This window comes from Ambystoma mexicanum, chromosome 14 (genome assembly GCF_040938575.1).
Source record: "Ambystoma mexicanum isolate Mex_15411 chromosome 14, UKY_AmexF1_1, whole genome shotgun sequence".
Taxonomy (NCBI): domain Eukaryota; kingdom Metazoa; phylum Chordata; class Amphibia; order Caudata; family Ambystomatidae; genus Ambystoma; species Ambystoma mexicanum.
In genome coordinates this window covers 39915010-39938386 of record NC_090940.1, presented here as the reverse complement: position 1 = coordinate 39938386, position 23377 = coordinate 39915010, and the positions used below count along the sequence as shown (strand labels likewise).

The 23377-nt window shown below is 48.8% G+C and overlaps 1 protein-coding gene across 7 annotated transcripts in view; it reads right to left on the bottom strand.

The window, feature by feature from the left end:
• Nucleotides 1–23377, bottom strand: part of HECTD1 (HECT domain E3 ubiquitin protein ligase 1) — a 1011111-nt gene that overhangs the window by 241475 nt on the left and 746259 nt on the right. For 6 of the 7 annotated variants that reach the window (XM_069638480.1, XM_069638479.1, XM_069638478.1 and 3 more), the window contains 3 exons: nucleotides 7933–7987; nucleotides 7501–7683; nucleotides 6873–7083 (listed from right to left, as the gene is read on the bottom strand). In XM_069638480.1, coding sequence (XP_069494581.1) covers nucleotides 6873–7083; nucleotides 7501–7683; nucleotides 7933–7987 — 449 coding nt within the window. The remainder of the gene's footprint in view (nucleotides 1–6872; nucleotides 7084–7500; nucleotides 7684–7932; nucleotides 7988–23377) is intronic. The other variant, XM_069638483.1, reaches the window with a different exon arrangement.

Sequence of the window (23377 nt, the reverse complement as noted above, 5' to 3'; positions counted from 1 at the left end):
GAAGCTTCTGGAGTCCTCCGAAGTGTAGCTCGACGAAATCTTCACCCTTGAGGGGCACAGATGAATCCGACACGGGTCCCCGTTGATCGGATGTAGGATCGGTGGAGCTTGAGGCTCTTTTGACCGAAAGAATCGAAGTTTTTGTGAAAAAGCGCGAAAAAATAGCACTAACGCTCGAGAGCAATAGCACGAGGATCCCAACACATGAACGTGCGGTAAAAATCTGAAGATGGCTGCCAGAGGCGGTGCTTAGGTAGAGGGCAGTCATTGGCTGTGGTCAGTATGACGCAGAGACCAGTGATTGGTTATTACTACGAAAGACAGATCAGAAACGAAACTGATACTGGTTTTTTCTTTACCGAGGATTCCCAGCCTGACGACGGGGAATATTCATGAGCATGTGAATCCATGCCAGACCCCATGCTGGAGAACTTTCCTTCTTTGCCCCCTTAACAGATCTGGCGTCGCCACAAGAGCAGGAACGGCGAGAAACAACCTTCACTGATAAGGCCTTGCCAGGCCTCTCAGAAATGTTGGTAACTTTAGCCTCTGTGCGAGGGACCTCGGACCCAAGTCCGTTAACAGCCTTACTGGCGCAGGCCTCGAACATCCTTTCGGTAATACCAAGCCCCGCCGAGGCCTCGGGGCGAAGCCCAGTCTTATTTTTGAGGGAAGCCGACAGAGGGGCCTCAGAGCAAGCTCCGGTACCACACGACTCAGTAGAAGTGGGCCTACAAGCAGCCCCCACAGGAGGGGCCTCGCAATGTACTCCGGTATCCACAGGCCCCTTACGGAGACCCTCAGAGAAAACTCTTGGTATAATTATTAGGCCCAACAGTTACCTCAGGGCGAACCCCAGTGACAGAGCGTTCAATGCCCCTCCCGGCCCGGGAGGAACCCGGAAAGTTGTCTCCCGGCCGGGGTGCTCTGAAAAGTAAAGAACTCATCAGGCGCCTCTTCTTTTCGTCGATGAATGCTTGAAAATGTGAAGGAGTAGTTCGTCGGAACACCTCCTCCCACCGCTCCAACCGACACTGAAGAGCCCGGACCGAAAGGGAGTCACAGTCAAAACAGGAGTCGCAACGGTGATCCGGACCCAAACACTCTAAACAAAGAGGATGGGGATCCGCCCTCACGAAGCATCAGTGACACTATGAACAATCTGGAAAGTCTAGTTTGAACGACAGACTAGTACACGATCGCTAGCGAGAGCCAGATAGGGAAAAGAAGGTAGAAAATCTTCCACGGATGCAAGTGCGTCCAGTCCCGAACGAGCGGAGAAAAGGACTGATGGGCGATGCGCGGGGCGGAGCCAAGGTGGGCGGGGTTACAGCCACGTGCCGGGACCCACCCAAGAAAGAGAGGAAGGACACATTTTTGCAAAATTTTGGATGCTTTTTACAAAGTGCTCCGGTCCCGTCCCACAGGATGGAGAGATGTCCCATAAGTATGGAGGAAAGGGGATGGGACGTAGGAGTAAAGCCTGGCTGCTCAGCTCGCTACCAAAAACTGTGTGGTACAGACTTATAATAAAGGTTGGTTTTGCTTACACCTGTAGCCCTAGTTGTGTGTAGTGGTCCCAGAGGGTACTGCATATAAACGTTGCCTAACAGACACAAACCTCAGTATTGCTCTAAATGTACCTGTGACACAGTGTCCTAGTTATTTAAGTCACCTCAGGGTGTGGGAAGAATCTGGGTGCTATCCCAAATGGGTATTTACTGATTTAAAGCAACAGAGTGTGTATCTTGAAGTGCATTTTTGTGTTACTTATATATTGCTCCCTTCTAAAGAAGGCTTATTCAACTGACGGGCAAATTAATAAATAATTGTTTAATCAAGTAACCTTGAGTGTACGTGTTTATTTGGATACTTGGCACTGTGAATCTCTGTATAATAACCCTACAGCTCACATTTGACCCCTCTAGAGATAAGACTGGCAACTCAGTCACTACCAACTTGTGTATTAAATGCTTATACCAAAAGGTTGGTTTAACTATTGCCAAGGGGTCAAGGTGGTGCAGTCTCCCACAGGGTACTGCATACAATCTTGCCTAACTTGTCGGTATAGATGTCCGCTAGTATCTTAGGGTCTGTGGAGACTATGTGCTCCTGGCGGAGGGGTGTGAGGTAGGGGGAGATTGTGGTTTCTTTAGAGATCTTTCGGGCACTGTGTCCACACTTGGTGAGGGGCCTGAGGTGCGTACAGGGGAGACTTAGTAGGCAGAAAAGTGAAGGAGAGGATGTGGTGATCCGAACAGGAGCACAGGGTGTTGGCAGAGATGTTCATCCGAGTTTAAACGTGAGCTACCCAATCCATAGTCCTGCCTTTGTTGTGCGTTGGGGCCCTGGCACAGTGTATAAAGGTCAGAAAGGGTGTTTGCAAGGGATGTGGCATTATGGTCCATCGGATCGTTGAGTCCAAGGTTAAAATCCTCTAGTATTATCGATCTGGTAGTGTGTTTGATGTTGCTTCCTATTGATTAGAGGAGGTCTTCAAAAGATCCTGTAGGGTCGGTTGGGTGATAGATGATGTGGATATCGAGGGAGTCGATCGGCGAAGACGTGAGTTTGACTGCCGAGCAACTCGTAGTTGTCCGCCATAGGCGTAGTACTGGCTCTTATGGGTATGGTGTCTATAAAGATAAGGGCAACCGCCTCCTCCTCCCTCACACTCCTCTGGCATCTGGCCTGTCGCTTCTCAGGATGGTATAGCTAGGGATAAGGTTGGACCGGAGGCTTAGTGTAACCTAGTTTCCGTAATATAGCATTAATGAGGGCTGCCTTGAAGGGGGACCAGCTACTGAGTGGGTAGAGCAGGGTGGGCTAGTGTGGGGTTCCTTTGGCCGAGTAGCATCCTTATTATAATGTTTACAGGTGGTGGGGGCATGTGGGGGTGGGTCTGAAGGCTGAGGAGGGGAGTTGGGGCAAGGTCTGAGACAAGGCCCTTGGCAGGTCCAAGGGGTGATGGATGCGGCTAAAGTTCTTGGGAGAGACACCTTGTGGTGGTTTGCTGCTGTTCGATCTGCCTCCTGTGGCAGGTTTTACTGAACTGATCCTGTAAGTGTGGGGTAAGATCTGAGGCCGAGACTGGATTTTCTGATCTCAGTGGTGTCAGGGAGGCATGAGGGGCTAATCTTTTGTGTTCTCTAGCCCAGCCTACTATTTCTGAGTGTATATTCCGATGGGGGGTGGGTCGTTAAGGTGCCTTTATGTGCCACCTTGACGGAATGGCGTATGCAAGCGCACTTACCTGAAGATCACAACTCCCTTCTAAGGTAAGCCTGGCTGCTCTGCCATACTACCAGAACCTTGAGTAGTACAGACGTACACTAGAAGTTGGGACCTGCATACCAAGGGGGGCATAGGGGATGGGTTTATAAAGTCTAAGCACAGGTAGACTTTAGGAAAACTGTTAGGTAAGAATTGGTGCAGTCACACTGGGTGAGAATACACAAGACGTTTCTGCTTGGTATTAGGTAACCCACCTTTTGGTATAGGTCTGTACTACACAAGTTGATAGTGTGACTGAGCACCAGGGCTATCTCAAAAGTGGTAAATGTGAGCTGTACAAATGAAATCCGTCAATACAAGTAACGCTTCCACTCAAGGATTCAGTTCTAAATAATCATTTATTTACTATCAGTTTTAATAAAGCAATCTTTAAAAAGGCAATTCTTTGTAACTGTCAAGCAAACCTTTGAATTACTTTTCAAAATCAAGAAAGCTGGTGAATACTCTTTGGAGATGCTAATACATTTCTCCTACACCCTGAAGTGACTTCAATAACAAGGATAGTATTGCATTAATATATCCCACCAATGTACTTTTCAGATTCTGAGTTTCAGGAAGGAAGGGTTAAGAAAAGAATAGGAAGGTTAGAAGTTTCTTATAATGTGAGGACAACTGAATCCTCCAATAAAATCTAGGTAAGCCTTTCCCACCCAGCAGTAACAGTATTCAACAAACTACAACCTATTGAGGTATAAGCAATGCCAAAGTCAATGGATTCAGAAGAGTGCCTTTAGGGAGCCAGGACAGCCAAAGTCAATCGGACAAAGTCTATAGTTCTGATGCACTTCTTGGATAAAGTTTTTCACAATGTCAGATAGTTCATAAAATCAATGAAGACACAAGCTGTTAGGCCTGTGCAAGGGGAGTTGAAATCAACTCGGAAGAAACGTGGTCCAGCTGGATTCCGTCTTACTACAGCGATGCAGACCTTGTTTCATGAGACTCAGTCGTGGGGACAAGAGGGAGGACGTCTGGAGGGCTCCTGCGGCAGTACTCGGGAAGGACTTCGGCAGCTACGGGGTCTTTTCGATTCAGTGGAACTTTGCGGTTTCAGTGCCTCTCAAACAGCACTGATGCAGATCAAATATCCCTGGATGAACTTTCTGTGCTCTCTCGGTCCTGTGCTCAGCTGAGGGGACTCTGGATCAGGGTTTCCTGCTTTTGGAGTGTCCTTGGGAGGCTCCTGGAGCTTTTAGCCGGATTCATTGCACGGCAACGTAGCACTCGGTTATGGACACTCTACCTGGAATTGAGCTTCAGCAGCAACGGAGAGGCAGAGCAAGTCGGGGATTGCACGAAAGGGGAGTTTGTCTCAAGGTGAGCTGGTCCCCCTAACCCAAGGGGAGAAGTCGTTCCGTCCGGAGCTTCTCTGTTGAGGTGAAAAAGGAGGTCAGCACAGCAGCAGGGCTTCACCAGGCAATTCAAGGTCGAGGAGGTTGCAGCTAGCTTCTCTTCACCATTTCTTCATCGGATGTTTCTTCAGTGGTCGACTGACTAGTCCCAAACCCTCACCTTTTAAGCAAGTTTTCCCATGCATGCACAGCCTATACTGTCAATCACACAGCAGGCTGGCTGTCTTTTCAGGACAACCAGCTGGCCAATCATGACTGGTTTCGATCAGGCACACCTAGAGACAAAGGACGGGATTTTCGGGACCCTCCCTTATATCCTGTCCTTCCAGACACACTGGAGCCAGGGGTGGGCTTCAGGGCTGAAGCTTGCCAAGTGCAAAACACACACACAGCTCAAACCTGTCTCAACACACACAGTAAAAGCCAAAAAGGACCTCCCAAACAGAAAATGGCAAAAAGAGAAGCCAGCCCATTTTGACAAAGTAGACACCCATGGGTGCTGTACTACAGCTGAGGGTTCAGCCTTCGGTAAAAAAAGCACTGGTAGTAAAATTTAAACCACTGCCACCAGCCATTTAAAGTGGTGAGGATAACAAACAAAGGTTACATGAGAAAGTAGGATAAGAAGCTACTAAGTTACCCTCCAGCACTCCACATAGGATGGTGTGTGCTGGACCTACAAAAGAGAAAAAGTAAGATCAATTTCACCTTCGTATTCTTGGGAACTGTAGTTCACCCATGAAAAGGTATTTAAACTTTAAGAGAAATCCAAAGGACTTATCTGTGACACTGCACTGAAGGTGGTGTGTGTCACCATACAAAAGGTGATGCCTATGGAGTTTGTCAGACTCCAAAACCAAAAGAAACAGAGTCCAAATCAGATCAGAAATACATGACAGGGTGAAAAAAAGGTCTCACTCCAGGTTAAAAAAGTAAAGTCCTAAAGTGTAGCAAAAGAGCTGGGGGTCTCTAAGGTAGAAAGGAATTAGCACAGAAAATGACAATTCTCCCTGACAGTCGCGTTTACTTCTATTCCTCGAATACTATTGATGCTCGCTACTGACACTATCAATTTACTACTTTCACTTTTTCATGACACTCGTGGATATGGCGGCCTGCACAACCTTTACTACCAACTACCAGATGCAAAGGATCTGGAATGCAGGATAGGATTATCGTGACAAATGGCTACAAAAAACATACGTTGGGGTACTAATGCTGTAAATTGGATTGCACCCCTGTTCAGGTCAAAACTAAATGGCAGCTGGAACCAGCCTTACTCCACGAAACCAATGGCGGGTGAGATGACCCCACTTGGGCAAAAATGTGGTGATGAAAAAGCACCCATGTCCTAGGAGCACTGTGGGCCACCAAAGACCAAATCATAAAATAAATAAGAAAAAACAGAAAGGTAGGGACCCCTAAAAAGAGACAGCAGCATCCCCAAAATCATTCTTACCTAGCAGAAAATATTGCTAATCCACTGCCTTATGTCAGCATTTTAGATTTCTTGCCTGCTGGACGACAATTAGGGACGTTTTTCCAGACCCTCTTGAGTAATGTGAAACAATCTAACTTAAAAGGTAGAACAGTGTGGGATACCATAGGACAGCACATCCTTAAGGGTGCAGTGGCTTGGGGTGAGGGGTCAGTAGAAAATTCCTCTAACCAGAATAATCAGGTCAGAGCCAGGAAAACCAACAGGAGAACGCAAAATGGAATTGTGCCCCTGCAACTATGCATAGTGTCATGCTGCAAAAATGCACCAAGTACTCCAAGATTCGAATATGACCACTGGGGCAAGGGCTTAAAGCCCATCCAACTATTGGTTATAGCATAAAAGGCCCAAATGAGAGTGGTGGCTGTTACTTGAATGTAGTTTTAAAATGGTCATTTTTGATAATGCATTTTGATGCTTCCGAGTCCTAAAGGTAACATTCAAAGACTGGGAAATCCACAAGCAACAGAGTGCCAGAGAATGTGTCCAAAATATGCAAAGACTGATTTATAAGTTTCTCTTTCTGACACCTAAGGAGCCATGGCTTTTTCAATCTTAATGAAATCCACCCTCTGTCTCGGGCCAATTTAGACTGCCCGATCAACACACAGTCAAATCATGCTCAAACAAAGTCAGCGACAACGCTGCATAAGACCAAGGAGCTGCAAGTGCAGCATGAGGCCGCTATACTTTCCCAACCATGCAGAATCTGCCAGTAAGCAACATACCTTCTTGTGCAGTCCTGGTTGAGTAAGGGTCACTTGCAACAATGTACAAAATACGCAGCAGCTGCAGGACATCCTCCACTCCACAGGAGCTCTGACCACTGCCTGCTTTAGCCTGGGCCTGCTCCCGCGCCTGGCTCAGTATATCGCAGGTTTGCAGTGTGGCAAGGGAGCCTGGGCCAACTCCAGACTTAGAGGCCCGTTGGCAGAAATCCTATGGAAAGCAGTGCAAAGTTACTCTTTTGGAAAGAACACATGGTAAAACTGCCCACCATGTGTTTGAAAGGCATGAAACCATGACCTGCTTTCATCCGAGATCACACAAAACAAAAACGATAATGCAGGACTACCACGCTTCCATAAAAGCTCAAACAATAAAAAGAGCAGGGTTATTAACACATGCGAAACACAGCACATTAATACAGCTTAAGCCGAGACATTCACAGTTTTCTTTTTTTGGCATCGATTAAACAGCCATTGCCAGTTCCTCTTTCCACACTCCCCAGGTGACCCTCCAGCCCTTCTCCTCCCAAAAAATTAAAACTGTTGGCAAAGAAAAGAGAAGGGAAAAGAAACCTCAACCCCTCCCTTTCACCCTCAACCCAAAGGAATGCTCAACACAGGTCTATACCTTGTATGCGGCTATCAGCTGGGAACAATTCCTGTTTTTCCTAATACTTTTATTAGTGCCGGTTAATTTCCAGTGGCGCAGGAAGGCGGGGTCTGCATTCTTCTGCAGGTAGGTTATCAAGTCATTCTTTGGTAATTCATCAGTGCCAAGGTACTGTCCCACATGCTCAAGAGACCAGCAACCCTACAACAGGAAGAACCAAATGTTGGTCTTTCCTGGTTGTAAAGTCTCACATGATCACATGCATTATCAGTGAAGGGGCTGAGGAGGGGCATGCAAGGTGCACAGTTGTTTCACTTCGCTCATTTGTACTTCAATAGGGCAAAGGTTAGTGATATCTGGAAAGGCGGTGGTCATGACATTTACCAGCATTACTGACTCTTCCCTTAAAGAGATGGATGGGCAGTAGAGACCTGCCAAGTTGGTACTCACCATCCGCTCGCTCTCCCTTTCCTTGTCAGAATCCTTCAGTTCCCTGTACATGATCCTTAAGAGAGAAGAGAGGGCGAGTTACTGGGGCACTCCACATGATCATACCACCACAGGTGCTGCATGCAATATATATTCTCAGCTAGTCTAAAGGGCAGTGCATGCAAGGCGCATTCGAGGATGCACACAATATTAACTATGGCACACTTATTCAGAACTGTGCATGGGGCAACAGAGATCATTGGATGGTGGGGAGATTGTTCTACAGCTCTCTAATGAAGAAGGTAAAACAATCTTATGTCAATGCAGGGTTTCCAACCAAAAGACAGACTAAACTCTCTAAAGGGTAGCTATGGCAGAGCAAACAGGCTTAATTCAAGGGAGGATGTAGGCTGGCAGTGAAAACCATTATCCCACCAGTTACCCCAGAAAATACACTACACCGGTATACTGAAAAACAGACATTATAAAATTACAAACATAATAACTAGAAGGTTGTACAAGTAACTTGGGTTCCACATAACATAGTAAGATGGATTTCTAGAATCAGGCCTAGTGGACAGATTTTAGGATGCCATTGTGGTGATGGTGAACAGGGAGCTCAAAGTTTAGCCAAATCCCAATCAAAGTAGCAATGGAGAGCAGTCCATGATTAGTCTCTGGAGAGTGTGAGCAGTTTCAGGGGCCCACAATGAGTCCACACAGGACAATTCACAATAATTCAGCTTAGACAGTCAGTTGTAAAAATGCAGTTATATATTTAGGCCTTTAGAACACACTGTAAAAATGAAATTCGTATGTAGTATGATCACACAATACTTCATATCAATTGTTAAGACGGATATCTAAACTCTGGCCTGGTAGACAAGAGTTTAGGAGGTCACTCTAGTTCTACTGAACAGGGGGAAAACTGGTAGTTCCGCCAAAGCAATCAAGGTAGCATGGAGAGTGGTCAAGGTATGTTGGAGGGGCAGAGGTTCTATAGCAGTCACCCCAATTACCATCAAAGAGACACTCGGGCCAATTAAAAACTCCCAGCCGCAAGAACAGAAGACTCGGCCCTAGGGCAAAGTTTACTGTATTTATTATCAAACAAATGACAGGGATCACACAAGAAAAACAAACTCTCGAAGTGAGGTCACAAAATCAAGTTCCATCCTGGAGCCTATCGGGTGTTCAGATTGGTCAGTTTAGGTTTGATTGTTTATTTTTACCGCACGTCGATACGTGAGGTAACTGGGCGCCAGAGACTTAGAGCAGGTTACAACATAATAGTAATACAAAATAATAAGAATAAGTGCACATGACCGGGTTACATGGTGGTCAATGGGCGGGCATCAGCAGAAATACAGTGGCGAGACAAAAGGTTAGTATGTCAGACAAAGGGAGAGTTCTTGTTGGCAAGTCAGGACTTCGTTTTTGCCCTGAAGGTCCAAAAGGATGGTTCTGCTCTAAGGTTCACAGGTATAGCATTCCAATGTTTGGCAGCTAGGACTGGGAAGCTGGAGCCGCCTGCATTTTTTTAGGGAGAATTTAGGGATGGATAGACAGTGAGAATACATCATTCTAGTTGGTTTGGCTAATATGTGTTGGTTAAACTTGTCTGCCAGGTACTTGGGGGCGTCATTAGAGAGGCATTTGTGGACGATGACTAGTGATCTAAGGGTGATTCTGTCTCGTACTGGGAGCCAGTGGGCATCTTGTCTGAAACTGGAGATGTGGGAGTGCCACGGGATACTCGGAGCGGCTCTGAGGGCATTATTCTGCAACACTTGCAATTTGTTGAAGTTGCGTTCGGAAGAGCATGTTGCAGTAGTCGATTTTTGAGAGCACTAGCGCTCTGGCTAGGGTAATGCAGCTGGAAGGCGAGAGGAAGGCTTTGAAGGCGTTGAGCTTATTTCTGCAAGACGTGGAGGAGGCTGTGGCGTTTACTTGTTTTTTGAGCGAGTGTGGGGAATCCAAATAAACCCCAAGGGTTTTTATTTCTTTGGCTACTGTGATTAGGTTACCATCTATGGTAATAGAAGCCTAACGGGTCCAGTTTGTTTAGCAGACGAGAAGGAGCTCAGTTTTCTCGTTGAGGCATAAGCCATGTTCTGCCATCCAAGCTTGGATCTCCAGGTAGAGGTTGTTAATCCGTGTTGAGTCCTTTTCATAGCAACCTGATGGGGTGATGAGAACCTGGGTATTGTCAGCATAGTTTGTATATGACACACCGAGGTTATCTAGGCGGTTGAACAATAGCTTTGTGAAGATCTTGTAGAAGGTCGGCGAGACGCATGACCCTTGAAGGACGCCACAAAGGATGGGGTGGGGTGAAGCACCCAGTGAAAAGACCGGGGTGGTTCAGTTGGCGAGGAAGGATTGGACCCAGGCGGTCGCCTGGCTGGAGAATGCAGCTGAAGCCGTCAGATGTTCCGTGAGGATCGGGTGGTCAACGAGGTCGAAGGCTGCCGAGAGGTCAAGCAGCAGGAGAATGGCTAGATTGCCCTTGTCCTTCGCCTCGTCCATCTGGATTTTTAAGTCCAGAAGTGCTGTCTCAGTTCCATGCCTTGGCCTGAAACCAGATAGTCTGGGGCCCAAAAGGTTGTTCTCTTCCAGGTGCTTCTGGGATTTGCAGGTAAGCCGCTCTAAGATCTTTAGGATGTAGGGGACAGTGGTGATTGGCCTAAAATGAGTGGGGTTGTTGGGGTCAAGGGTTTTTTTTTTTTTTTTAGGAGGGGCATGACCCACGCCTCCTTGAGGCTGCTGGGAACTGAACTCGTTATGAAAGAAGCGTTGATTAGGGCTGTTATGAAGGGGGCCAAATCGTTGGAGCCTTCCTGAATGATGGAGGCTGGGCAGGAGTACCCTTGGCATCTGCAAGGCTTCAGGCTTTTGATGATGCTTTCCACTTCTTTCGTTGTGACAGGGGCGAGAGTTTTAGGGGGGGGAGGATAGTAGGGAGTTTGCTTTTTTGGCTAGGCTAGTCTTTTTCCGTTCGATTTTGGATTGTAGCATGGCAATTTTTTTCTGCCAGAGCTTTTTGTATTCTCTCACACCAGTCTGCATCTTTCACACAGGTTTCTGTAGGTGTGGAGGGGGACTCTAGTTCCCTGAGGATAATTAAGAGCTCTTTTGTTTTTGATTTGGCATTGTCAATTCTGTTGTCATAGGTCTTTTTTTTGGCCCTGAGGACAGAAGTTTTTTAAGTGGTGGCCGCTACTGAGAGTAGTGATTTGTTGGCGTGTTAGGCGCTTTTCTCCAGGTGGCTTGCGCCGCTCGTTCACTCCAGAGCTTAAAATCCTTAGGAACGCCTAAGGATTTTAAGCTCAGAAGTGAGCCATTTGTTCAGGTGGGCTGCCGGTTTGGCTTTATTAAGTTTGATGGGAGCGATATCAACTGCTGATTCAAGTGTTTTGTTAGAGGTCGGCAGGTTTATCCACATCTAGGTTGGAGTAATTTGCCGGGGCAAGGATGTTGTGGATTAGGGGGGCAAAGGCTTTGGAAGGTGATATTGCGGTTATTTCAGGCGAGGGTTTGTGGGATGGTAGCCGGTAAGGTGTTCGGCTGCACCTTCCCTTGGATGGAGAAGGTGATGACGTGGTGGTCTGACCAGGCAGTTGGTTCATTAAGGATGGATGTGGAGCAGTTGTGATCCGCTAACCAATCCAAGGTTCTGCCTTTGTTATGTGTTGGGGCTGTGATCCTGTGCTTGAACCCTAGTTGAGAGATAGTATTTTCCAGGGATAACGCATTAGCGTCATTGGGATCGCCGAGACCCAAGTTTAAATCCCCAAGCATGATCATTTGTGATCCTGTTTTGGTATTATTATTCAAGAGGTCGGAGATCTCTCCCTCAAATGACGAGATGAGGCCTGGTGAACTTTATACATATTCTGTAAGGGCTAGTTCTCATGGGCGTAATTTTAGGGAGGGGATGTGGGTCTTTGTCCCACCCAACTTTCATGGCACACCATTTTGTCGCCATTCATTTGACTGGGGCACCTTTTCTTCAGATGCCATGTTCCCCCCCAACATTTTCAGCAAAGTTACTCCACTGCTAGTTCTACTACTGGGTTGCCATATCTCGTGGCTCCTCCTGGGACCAACAATACATTCTACAAAATACAAAGTTGCATGACCATAGGGAGACCATTGGCTCCTGCAACATACTAGATCTTCACGTGAAAGGTGACTCTGGAATTGGCAGAATGTATCCTCCTAGCCCTGGTTACAAGGCTCAGTGTACCTTCTCAAGGCAATGAGAATGAACATGGAGGCGCTGTGTGTTCCCTAATGTTGCCATCTCTCATCTCTTAAGCCTGGGAGAGTGCATTCAGTTGTTGGTTCAGGAGCAACACTTGTATCTTTCCACCTGTTCCGATGGGAACAGCTTCTCTCAGTCTACCTTCATTAAATGGGTATTGTCTTCCTCTGCTAGGTCACATGTGCTAAGAGCATGTAATTAAGTGCTCCTGCTTAGAATGAGGAGGATTTTAGCCTGAATTGTTGGCAGGTGGCTTATCGTCTTAGTAACCGGGAACTTTCCATCGCCCCTTCGTCCTTGGCTTGGGTGCATCGCACCTGCCAGCCTCTGGCTGCAGCAATCTTGTTAGCCCTTCCATGTGTTCGAAGTCTCTCTCCCTCTTTCCATTAACCGCAGTGCGTCTATAGCTTCCATATTCGTCCGTATGGCTTTCCATGTTAGTGGCAATCAAGCATGTGCAAGCTAGATGTTGGGGAAACTCTTCATTTATGTGCAAAAGCCCTCCCAGCTTAGAGGCCCCCAGCTCTTTTGCTGGACTTAGGACTTTTTAATCTTAACTCATGAGTGAGCAGGACCTTTTTCTCACTCACTCATGTGTTTTTACCTGATTTGGATTTTTGTGTTTTCACTGTTTTTTGGAGTCTGACAAACTCCATAGGCATCTGCTTTGTGTGTGGTGACACACAGCGCCTTCAGTGCAGTGTCACAGAGAAATCCTTTTAGATTTCTCTTAAGGTTGAAGTACCTTCTCTTGGGTGAACTACAGTTCTCAAGAATAGTAAAGTGAATTTGACTTTACTTACCTTTCTCTTTGTAGGTCCAGCACACACTACCTTATGTGGAGTGCTGGAGGGTTACCTAGTAGCCCCTTATCCTACATTCTCATGCAAAAGAAACGTATGTTACCCTCACTACTTTAATTGGCTGGTGGCAGTGGTTTAATTTTCCTATTCTTGTGCTTTTTCTAAAGCAGGCTGAATCCTCAGCTGCAGTAGAGCACCCATGGGTTACCGCTGTCAAAAGGGCCCAGTCTTCTTTTTTGCCATTTCTTGTTTGTGAGGTCTTTCTTGGGTTTTACTCGGCGCGCAAAACCAGGTTTTAGCCCTTTGTTTGTTTTGCCTTTGGTGGGCTTCAGTACTGAAACCCTCCTCTGGCTCCAGTGTGTCTGGAAGGGCAGAAAGGGAGGGAGGTTCCCGAAACTCCCATCCTTTAGTCTTTAGGAATGCCTGAATGCACCCAGTCCTGGCTGGCTGGCTGGCATTTCAGGACAGTCACCCTACTGTTTGGGTGACAGCCTAGGCTGTGCATGAATAGGAGAAACCTGCTTATTGAGACTAGAGGCAGAGTCGACGACTGGGAAGAACGCCCGACGAAGAAACCGTGAACAAAGCTCGCTGCACCCTCCTGGACCATTGAAATGCCCGGTGAAGACCTGCTAAAGATTATTTTTCTTATTGAAAGGAGAAGCTCCGGAAGGGACGACTTCTTCCCTTGGGTTAGTGGGACCAACTAACCCCTGAGACGAACTACACTGGACCATCTTCCCCGACTGGCTGTACTTCTTTGCTGCTGCAGGAACCGAGTGCCAGCGGGTGAGAAATCCGTAGTCGAGTGCAACATCTGCAATTTGGCCAGAAGCTCCAAGAGTCTCCTAAGGACCCCCGAGAAGCAGGACGACCAGAGCTCGAGACGCCTCACCAAAGTGCAGGACTCAAGGAGTGAAGGAAGCCCAATCGGTGTCCAAGATACGCAGTGATGCTGTTTACCGAGGGCTGAAACCACAAAGTGCTGTTGATCTGAAAAGAGACCGAAGCTGCCGCCAACCTCCGAATTGCTGCCGCAGTAGTCCTCCAGAACTCCTCCATCTTGTCCCCACGACTGAGGCTGTTAAGCAAGATTGTATGTAGTAACCCCACCGTGGGAGACTACACCAGTCTTGTCCTTTTGGCAATAGGCAACAGGCAACCCAACCTTTGGTAGATGTCTTTACTACACAAGTTGGTAGGGGGACCGAGCAGCCAGACTTCTCGCAAGAGGGTCCAATGTGAGCTATAGGGTTGTACCAGAGATTCACATTGACAGGTATTCAAATAACACTTCTACTTAAGGTTTCTTATTAAAACAATTATTTAACAGTCCGTTTTAAAATAAGCCTTCTTTAGAAAGAGCAATATGCAACAATAAAATACACTTCAAAAACACACTCCTTCAGTTTCAATTAAGTAGATACCCTTTTTTAAATGTATTTATAGTGCAAATTGGTTAATTAAAACCTTATACACTTCACATATAAACATTTTTAAACATTATTAAACATAATTAAACATAATTAAAGGCCTCCCTATCGCCGACACCTATACGAGTGCCTCCTCCAGGCAAACTTTCACTGACATCCTCTTTAGTCTTTCCCTCGCCAGACCTATGGACCCTACACATGGTTCTCTTCCTCCCTCATTAATGGTGGCACCCGGTGGGAGGCCCTCCTGGCCTCCTTCCAACTCCTATAAGATCATCATTAATGTTTATGTGAATGGTAGTGTCTTGGTTCAAGGCCCCACTCTTTGATGGATGCTTCCCGCGCCTCATCAACTTCCTTTCTTCCCCTGCTGTCCCCCTCTCCACGGCTTCCTTGCCTCCCCCTGCTGCCTCTTGGCTACATTGCCCCCTCCTCCTTCCCTTTCTGCCCCCCCCCCCCCCAGGCTGCTTCTACACCTCTGCAGGAGCTACCTCTGATTCGTACCCCTCCCCGGATGTCTTTCAAGGACGGCAACCATCTCCATATTGCCACTCTTAACACTCTTCCGACATCTGCCACCTTCTTGAGGAACTTGACCTCGATGCCCTTGGTCTCACTGAAACATGGTTCACTGTCAGCTCTGTCACAAGCTTTGACACTCTCCTCCCTGACAGCTACAAGATCCTCTCCATGCCTAGGTCCAACCGTTCCGGAGGGGGTCTAGCCCTGACCTTCCCCGAGTGGATCCCTGCCTCTGTCATTCCTACGCAGGCCTACTCCTCTTTTGACTGCCTCATCTGCAGGCTCTCTCTCTCCTAGCCATTACCTTACTGTGGCTATCTATCGACCACCTGGTCAGATCTCCTCCCTCTCTGAGTGGGCGGGTCTCACATCTTCACTCCTGGTCTCGACCACTCAACTCCTTTTTCTTGGAGACAACAAAGCTCTCAACAACTCTGCCCCTAGTTACCTGATGGATAAACTTAACAGGAAAATTTCCCTCAGACCTACTAGAGCAGGCAATACCTAGATACAGACTGTCCTCAATTGGTGGAAATAGCTTCCTAGTAAAGGCTGCCAAAATCTGGAACCTACTGCCACAAGACCTGAGAGTAGACCAGCCCTACCTACACACTTCTGAAAAAATGTAATTCAACTTCTCCAGCATTGGATCTTTCATGGATTCACATGCTTAGAATATTCCCCGTCGTCAGGCTGGGAATCCCTGGTACATTATATAGACCCTTTCCCATAGGAAAACTTTTTCGACGCTATGCGTCCTATCCACCTCGTTTTGTATCATGCGTGCCCGCGCCGTCAGGACGCCATGATATAAATACAGGACCCGCCCCCGCGCTCCCTCAGATTTCAACCGTCTTTCAAAGTAGTGGGATCCTCGTGGTTACTGCTAGTCATAATTAGGTTGTATTTCGCTTCGGCGACGTTATATTCTGGAAATAATATGTCCGGAAAAGCTTTATTTCGTCCTTGTGCGACATGTGGACTCAAAAAAGTCTATGAAGGTGATGCCCACATGGATTGTATCTACTGTCTCCACCCGCACCACACGGCGGATACATGTGAGATATGCCAGGGTTTCTCCCAAAAACCCCTTAAAGACCAAAAAAGAAGGTTGGTCGACTGGCTTAACGACGGAGCGGGTGCCTATCCGGCATCAGAAGTTGGCTCCACGGCCTCCAGGAGCAAGTCGGAACCTCCCTCGAAGAAGGTACGGCCTGTCGAAAAACGCCCTGCGGACAAGCCTACGGAGAAGCATGCTGGGTCTTCCTCATCACACAAAAAGGCCTCCTCCTCCTCATCCTCTAAGACGGAGAGGCAAGCGGCATCAAAATCCTCCTCAGGGGACCGTCCTAGGTCTTCCGTGAGTCGAGACTCTTCAGCAGGGAAGTCGGCAACGAAATCAGCTACGAAGTCTAAAGGCTCGGTGCCGGCTACTTGCTCGTCGACCCCGGTGTCGCTGACGATGCCTATTACTATTCAGGCAGCAGCGGTGGGGATTCCTTCGTCGACGGTGACTCAATCTATGGCCTGGCAGCCAGAGGTCTATGACCCGGCCCCCCGAGGTCCTACTGCAGCCAGACACGGCCTTGTCGGTGTCGTCGGCGGACGGAGAATGTGGCATGGTTATGCAGCCGTCGGACTTGGGCTTACGGCCTTCCAATACGTCGACGATGAGTGCGAGTGGGGGTGTGGCCCCTCTATCCTCGACGTTGCTGACCCCCCAGACGGTTGTGTCTCTGGATGTGCTTAATACACTTCAGAAGCTCCTGCAGCGTCTGGATACGCAGATCCCTCAACCTGGCACTTCATCGTTGATATTTTCTGCACCTTCTGTCGACGAGCAAGCTCAAGCAGCTCGTTCGACGACCAGAAGCCCGTCGGCCTCCCAGGCGGTGAAGGATCGTCCTCGAGCGCAGGAGGGTGAGCTATCGGAGTCCGATTCTATACGAGGTGACTCAGGGTCGGACATTTCCCTGTCGCCGTCGAGAGACCCAACATGGAATTCGAATGTAGAGGTAGAGTCTATGAGGAGCCAGGCACAACCATCTCCTCCGGATGATGTGGGAGCCTTCCATGCAATGATGGGAAAAGCGTGTTCCGAGTTCGGCTTAATTCCTGAGGAGCAAAAGAAAGACTGTTTTCTTTTTGATCACATGGGTCAAAGGAGGAAATCGGTATTTGCCATCCCAATCCTGGACCATGTGTGGCAAGAAGGCCTCAAGACGATGCGTCATCCGTTCTCAGAACCGGCTATTAAGGGGCGTACTGAGAAAAAGTTTAAAGCTCCGGAGTCCACTCCAAAATGTCTAACATCACAGCCTCTGTCAGACTCTGTGGTATCGGCAGCAGTGGCTAGGAAGGCCAGAGTACAGCAAAAATGTTCAACCCCACCAGAAAGCGAGGCCAGGAGGCAGGACGCCTTTGGGAAAAAGGTGCTCTCAGTCGGCGCCACGACGGTAAGAGCAGCCAACTCCTTGGCGATTGTATCACGATACGATAGGGAGATGTGGCATAAAATAGCCCCTATCCTAGAACATTTGCCGGAAGAACATCGAAAAGCAGCCATGTTGCTAGTACGAGATGGTGAGGAGGCCTCGAACCACGCAATTAATATTGCGGTGGACCTAGCAGAGGCTGGTTTCAAACAAATCAATCATGGCGTAGTACTGCGTCGACAAGCGTGGCTCAAATGTACTACTTTCAGACCTGAAGTCCAGTACAAAGTCCTAGACATGCCATGCGAAGGAGAACATCTGTTTGGAGACAAGGTAGATGAAGCCTTGAAGGGGATGAAAGAAGACACGGATACCGCTAGGTCTCTCGGCGCCCTCCAGACAGGTAGAAGTTTTCGCTCTTTTCGCCCCTTCAGGGGTGCTTCCGGAAACTCCCGCTTTGGAGCCTCTAGGGACCGTGGATTTAACAGGCCCTCATACTCCTCACAAGGTTACAGACGTGCATCCCAGTCGGCACGTAGAGGCAGAGATCATCAGGCCTCCAGAAGACGCTGCTCGGGTCCCTCGTCGACAAAGGACAAGCAAACCAGCAACCAATGACGGCCTTCGGAACGTCCTGGGGGGTCGAGTCTCTCATCATATCGACCAATGGAAATGCATCACCACAGATCGATGGTTTCTGGACACGATTCGCATGGGTCATGCGCTGCAATTCAAAAACAAGCCAAATGGAAAATGGAGGCCCATTCTCGACCTGAGGGTACTCAACAAATGGCTAAAGAGCTCAAAATTCAAAATGCTAAAGCTCCAGGAGGTTATCAGGTCAGTGCAACCCATGGATTATATGTCGTCGCTAGACCTTCAGGACGCATCTTTTCATATCCCAATACGTCCACGACACAGGAGATATTTAAGGTTCGTCGTCGGGCGAAAGCATTTTCAGTTCATGGTCCTCCCGTTCGGCCTGAAGTCCTCCCCCAGGACGTTCACCAAGTGTTTGGCCCCTATAGCGGCCCATTTAAGGAAGGACGGTCACCATGTCTATCCCTATCTAGACGACTGGCTGGTCAGAGGTTCGTCCATGGAACAAACACGAAACAGTCTGTGGGCCACGATGTCCCTCTTACAGGAACTGGGCTTCGCGATAAACTTCAGCAAGTCCTCCGTAGAGCCTTCGAGGACCTTGGTCTTTCTAGGAGCGGAGTTTCATACGCACACAAGCCTTGTAAGACCATCCAGCGAAAGGATACAGAAGCTACAAAGCAAGGCGTCGGAATGGAGATGCGGTACCAGGGTGTCGGTGCGCAAATACATGTCCCTGGTAGGGACCATGTCATCCTGCATTCCGTTGATAAACAACTGCCGTCTGTTTATGAGGCCTTGCCAGGAATTTCTAGCGGACCGTTGGGCGCAGAGCCAAGGTCGCTGGTCCGACAGACTGGTCATCGACAAACAACTGGTACAAGCACTCTGTTGGTGGAGAGCTTCTACTCATCTAACGAAAGGAATGCCTCTGGTAGAACCGGAGTTCCAGAAGACGGTGGTGACGGATGCATCGCTGAGCGGATGGGGAGCTCATCTGGACACGTTACAGGTACAAGGCCGGTGGTCGTTACAAGAGTCCTCCCTGCATATCAACCTGCTAGAACTGAGAGCAGTGCGGTGGGCTCTAAAATCTTTTCTTCCTCAATTGAGAGACTCCGTGGTGCGTGTCATGACGGACAACACGACTACAATGTTTTACCTACGGAAACAAGGAGGAACACGTTCCAGGTCCCTGTCGATGGAGGCACAGAAAATCTGGCATTGGGCCCTGCAACACAACATGCTAATCTTGGCGTTCCACCTGCCAGGCGTGAGAAATGTGGAGGCCGATGCCCTCAGCAGGGAAATGAACGAGGTTCACGAATGGGTGCTGAACGACCAGCAACTACAACATGTATTCAAGAAGTGGGGACATCCTTCCATCAATCTGTTTGCGACGAAGGACAACAGGAAATGCCCGCAGTATGCAAGCAGATGGCCTCAGCAGGGCTCACTGGGGGATGCGTCCTCCTTCCCATGGACGAACAAATTTCTGTACGCATTTCCTCCATTTCCTCTTATCCGGAGGACGTTGCAATGGATCCTCAAGTACCCATGTCGGGTGATTCTGGTGGCCCCGTATTGGGCCAGACAGGTGTGGTTTTCAGACCTGCTGCACATGGCGGCGGCGGAGCCAATGAGGTTCAGGAAGATCCCCCACCTTCTGTCTCGACAGGAGGGTACTGTTTGGCATCACGACCCGGACAGCCTCAAGTTGACGGCCTGGCTCCTGACTTCGCCGAATTTGGTCAGCTAACGATTCCGGAGGAGTGTCGGCGTATTCTGCAAGCGGCAAGAGCACCTTCCACAAACACTTCATACTCGTACAAATGGAGGAGTTTCTGTCAGTGGTGTGGGGATCACCCAGGTTTGGTTCCGCAGTCGATTACGCCGGAACAGCTCCTTCCATACTTGCTGTTCTTAGCTCAAAAGGGCTTATCGGTGTCGTCGATAAAAGTACACCTGGCCGCCATCTCCAGGTTTACACGTCAACGACATTCCGCGCCATTATTCAGCGACCGCCTGATTAAGCACTTCCTTAAAGGTCTGTTTAGGAGTTTCCCTCCCGAGAAGAGATTTCCTCCGGTGTGGAGCCTCAATCTGGTGTTAGCGTCTCTTATGAAACCTCCTTTTGAACCAATGTCATCATCGTCTCTAAAGTTTTTGTCGTGGAAATTGGCCTTCCTGGTGGCCATCACTTCAGCCCGACGTATTTCGGAAATCCAAGCTCTAATGGTAGACCCACCATACTTAAGATTTTTCAAGAACACGGTGGTCCTTGCCACTAACCCACAGTTCATACCGAAAGCTCCTTCAGTGTTCCATAAACATTCCTCTATTGTCTTACCTACGTTTTTTCCAGAGCCATGCTCGGGAGCGGAGCGCACGTTACACACATTAGACGTGAAAAGGGCTCTCAAGTTTTATCTGCATCGCACGCAACCTTTCAGGAAAACGAGACAATTGTTCGTGGCCTATGGTTTGGGTGCTAAAGGCAAAGCTATTTCAAAGCAAGGACTGTCAAGATGGGTATCGTCTACCATTTCGTACTGCCATTCCAAGGCTGGGAAGCCTCTTCTGCGACGCCCAAGAGCTCATTCAACTAGAGCGGCGGCATCGTCGACGGCGCTGTGGTCTGGAGTCCCTCTGGGGGACATCTGCATGGCGGCTACCTGGGCGGCTACACACACTTTTACCCGCCATTACTGCCTGCCACAACAACATGCCGAAGATACTCGGATGGGACAGGCGGTGCTTCGACACCTATTCCAATAAGGTACTCCCCGGTTGAGGGGTTAGATCTTGTTGCAATTATGATTGAATATTGTTCGTTCTCTATGTTAACTATTGCTGATGGGTACACGACCATAGGGAACGGGCATTGTGAGGAAAGTATGTGAGTTTGCATGCACGCCTCCTCTTTTCGGGATGGTACTGCTATGTAATCTATTCTAAGCATGTGAATCCATGAAAGATCCAATGCTGGAGAAGGGAATAGTTTCTTACCTGTAACTCCATTTCTCCAGCATTGGTATCTTTCATGGATTCACATGCGCCCGCCTGCCTCCCCTGAGCATGCAAACCGGTTCCCCCACTACTTTGGGGGCCGAAATCTGAGGGAGCGCGGGGGCGGGTCCTGTATTTATATCATGGCGTCCTGACGGCGCGGGCACGCATGATACAAAACGAGGTGGATAGGACGCATAGCGTCGAAAAAGTTTTCCTATGGGAAAGGGTCTATATAATGTACCGGGGATTCCCAGCCTGACGACGGGGAATATTCTAAGCATGTGAATCCATGAAAGATACCAATGCTGGAGAAATGGAGTTACAGGTAAGAAACTATTCCCATCTCATCTCTACTGATCCCTAATCGCCCACCACCTGCTGTAGTCGCCCACCACCTGCTGCAATTACTTAGCGCAATAGCTGGTAAATTGTACCTTGTATATTTGTATCCATGCAAGATCTATATGTGTTTATTGTACATTGTATACTGTTTTTATTAGGTAACTTTGTAAGCCTTGTATCTTCTTACTGCTGCGCCCTGCTACCCACGGGTCTGGTGCGCATAAAAAGTGAATAAACATACATACATACATACATCCACCTGGACGCTTCCTGTCCTTGCTCTGGATTCTTTTGCGACCTTTGCGACTCTCTCTCACTCTCCATTCTCCCCCCTGGCCTGATGCACACTGCAGGGCACACTCTGGATGTTCTGAATTCCTCAGACCTTCCCCTTTCTGTCCCTCTAACCGCTCCTCTCTCCTGGAGTGATCACTTTCTCCTTTCCTCGCAGCTCACCCTCTCTACCCCTCAGGCCAAGCCAATTCCATCACTGCCACCCACCTTCTCGGTCATCCGACCCATGAAGCACTTGACAGTTGAGGCTTTCACCACCACTTTCTCACCCCCCTTCGCCACCCCCGACCCTCTTTGGCTGGCTCTCACCCTGACACAGCCCTTTCCATGCTCCACTCTGCTATATCTGATACTCTTGATATTCTTACCCCTGTCATGAGGATCCGCCTGAAGCCCAAGGCCAAGTGCAACTCCTGGTACGATTCAGACCTCGTCACCCTTAAACGCAAGTGCAGGGTGGCTGAGAGGCAATGCCGTGCTTCATGTACATCCTCTGACAAACTGGCCTGCCGCCTGCTCCAAAGGCAATACCGGCTCTGTCCTCTCCAAGAAGAGAGCTCACATTCAAGCGTGCATCTCTGCAGCCTCTAACAACTCGGCTGAACTCTTTCAAATCTGCAAGGAACTGGCCAATCCTGCCGCAGTCTCTACCTCTCCTGTCCCTTCCCAGGCGTTCTGCACAGCACTGGCTTCTGATTTCACCTCTAAAACTCAGGACATCCTGTCCTCTCTTTCCTCCTCTCCCCTTCCTCCCTCCACCCCCTGCTCTTCCTCTGGCCCCTCTGCAGCCACCTCTCCTCCCTCCTGCTCTGCCTTTCCCCTGTTCTCCCCAAACAAGGTTTCTAGACAAGTCCGATCTATGAAAGTCTCGTCAAAACAGGTTCACCCCTGTACCTCCAAAACCATCAAGAACCACATTGACTCCCTGGCTCCTGCCCTGGCAGACTTCTGCAACCACTCCTTCGACACTGGCATCTTCCCTTCCCCTCCCCTCTGAACGACTCCCTTGTGCACCCCCTTCTTAAGAAACCCTCTGCCGACCCGTCCTGCCAGGCTAACTCCATCACTCCTTTCCTGGGCAAACTCTTGGAAAAGCTGGCCATCTCCCAGCTCAATCTTCACACTGAATCGGTTGGTTGTCTCCATGACCATCAGTCTGGCTTCAGAGCTGCCAAAAGCACGGAAACTGCTCTCCTGAACATCCGTGAAGACCTGCTCTCCAACCTTGATTCCAACACCCCCTGTGTGAGTAGAGATCTTACTTGATCTCTCCTCTGCCTTTGACACGGTCAACCATGCCATCCTGCTCAACCGTCTGTGATAAACTGGGGATCAGCTGCCAGGCCCTGGCATGGCTGACTTCTTTCCTTTCTGACCAAACCTCCTAGGTTCAGCTTGGGTCCTTCCTCTCCTCTATCTCTATCTGTAGTGTTCCCCAGAGGTTTCACCTATCTGCCTGGCTGTTCAACCAATACCTGGCACTTCTTGCCCACCGCATTGCTGCGCTCTGCCCCAACTTCCAGTGCTATGCGGATGACACTCAGCTCATTGTCAGGCTACCCTCAGCCACCTCTTCTCCCTCTCTAATCTGACTGCCTGCTATCCAGGAGTGGTGCGCCGCCAAAGATCTCTGCCTAAATGCCAGTAAAACCGAGATTCTCCTCATCGGCACACCCGCTCCCTCCTTTCCTGTCACTCTGGCCGGCCTCTCTCGGCCAACCTCCTGCTCCCACCTATGAGGCTACAAACCTTGGGGTC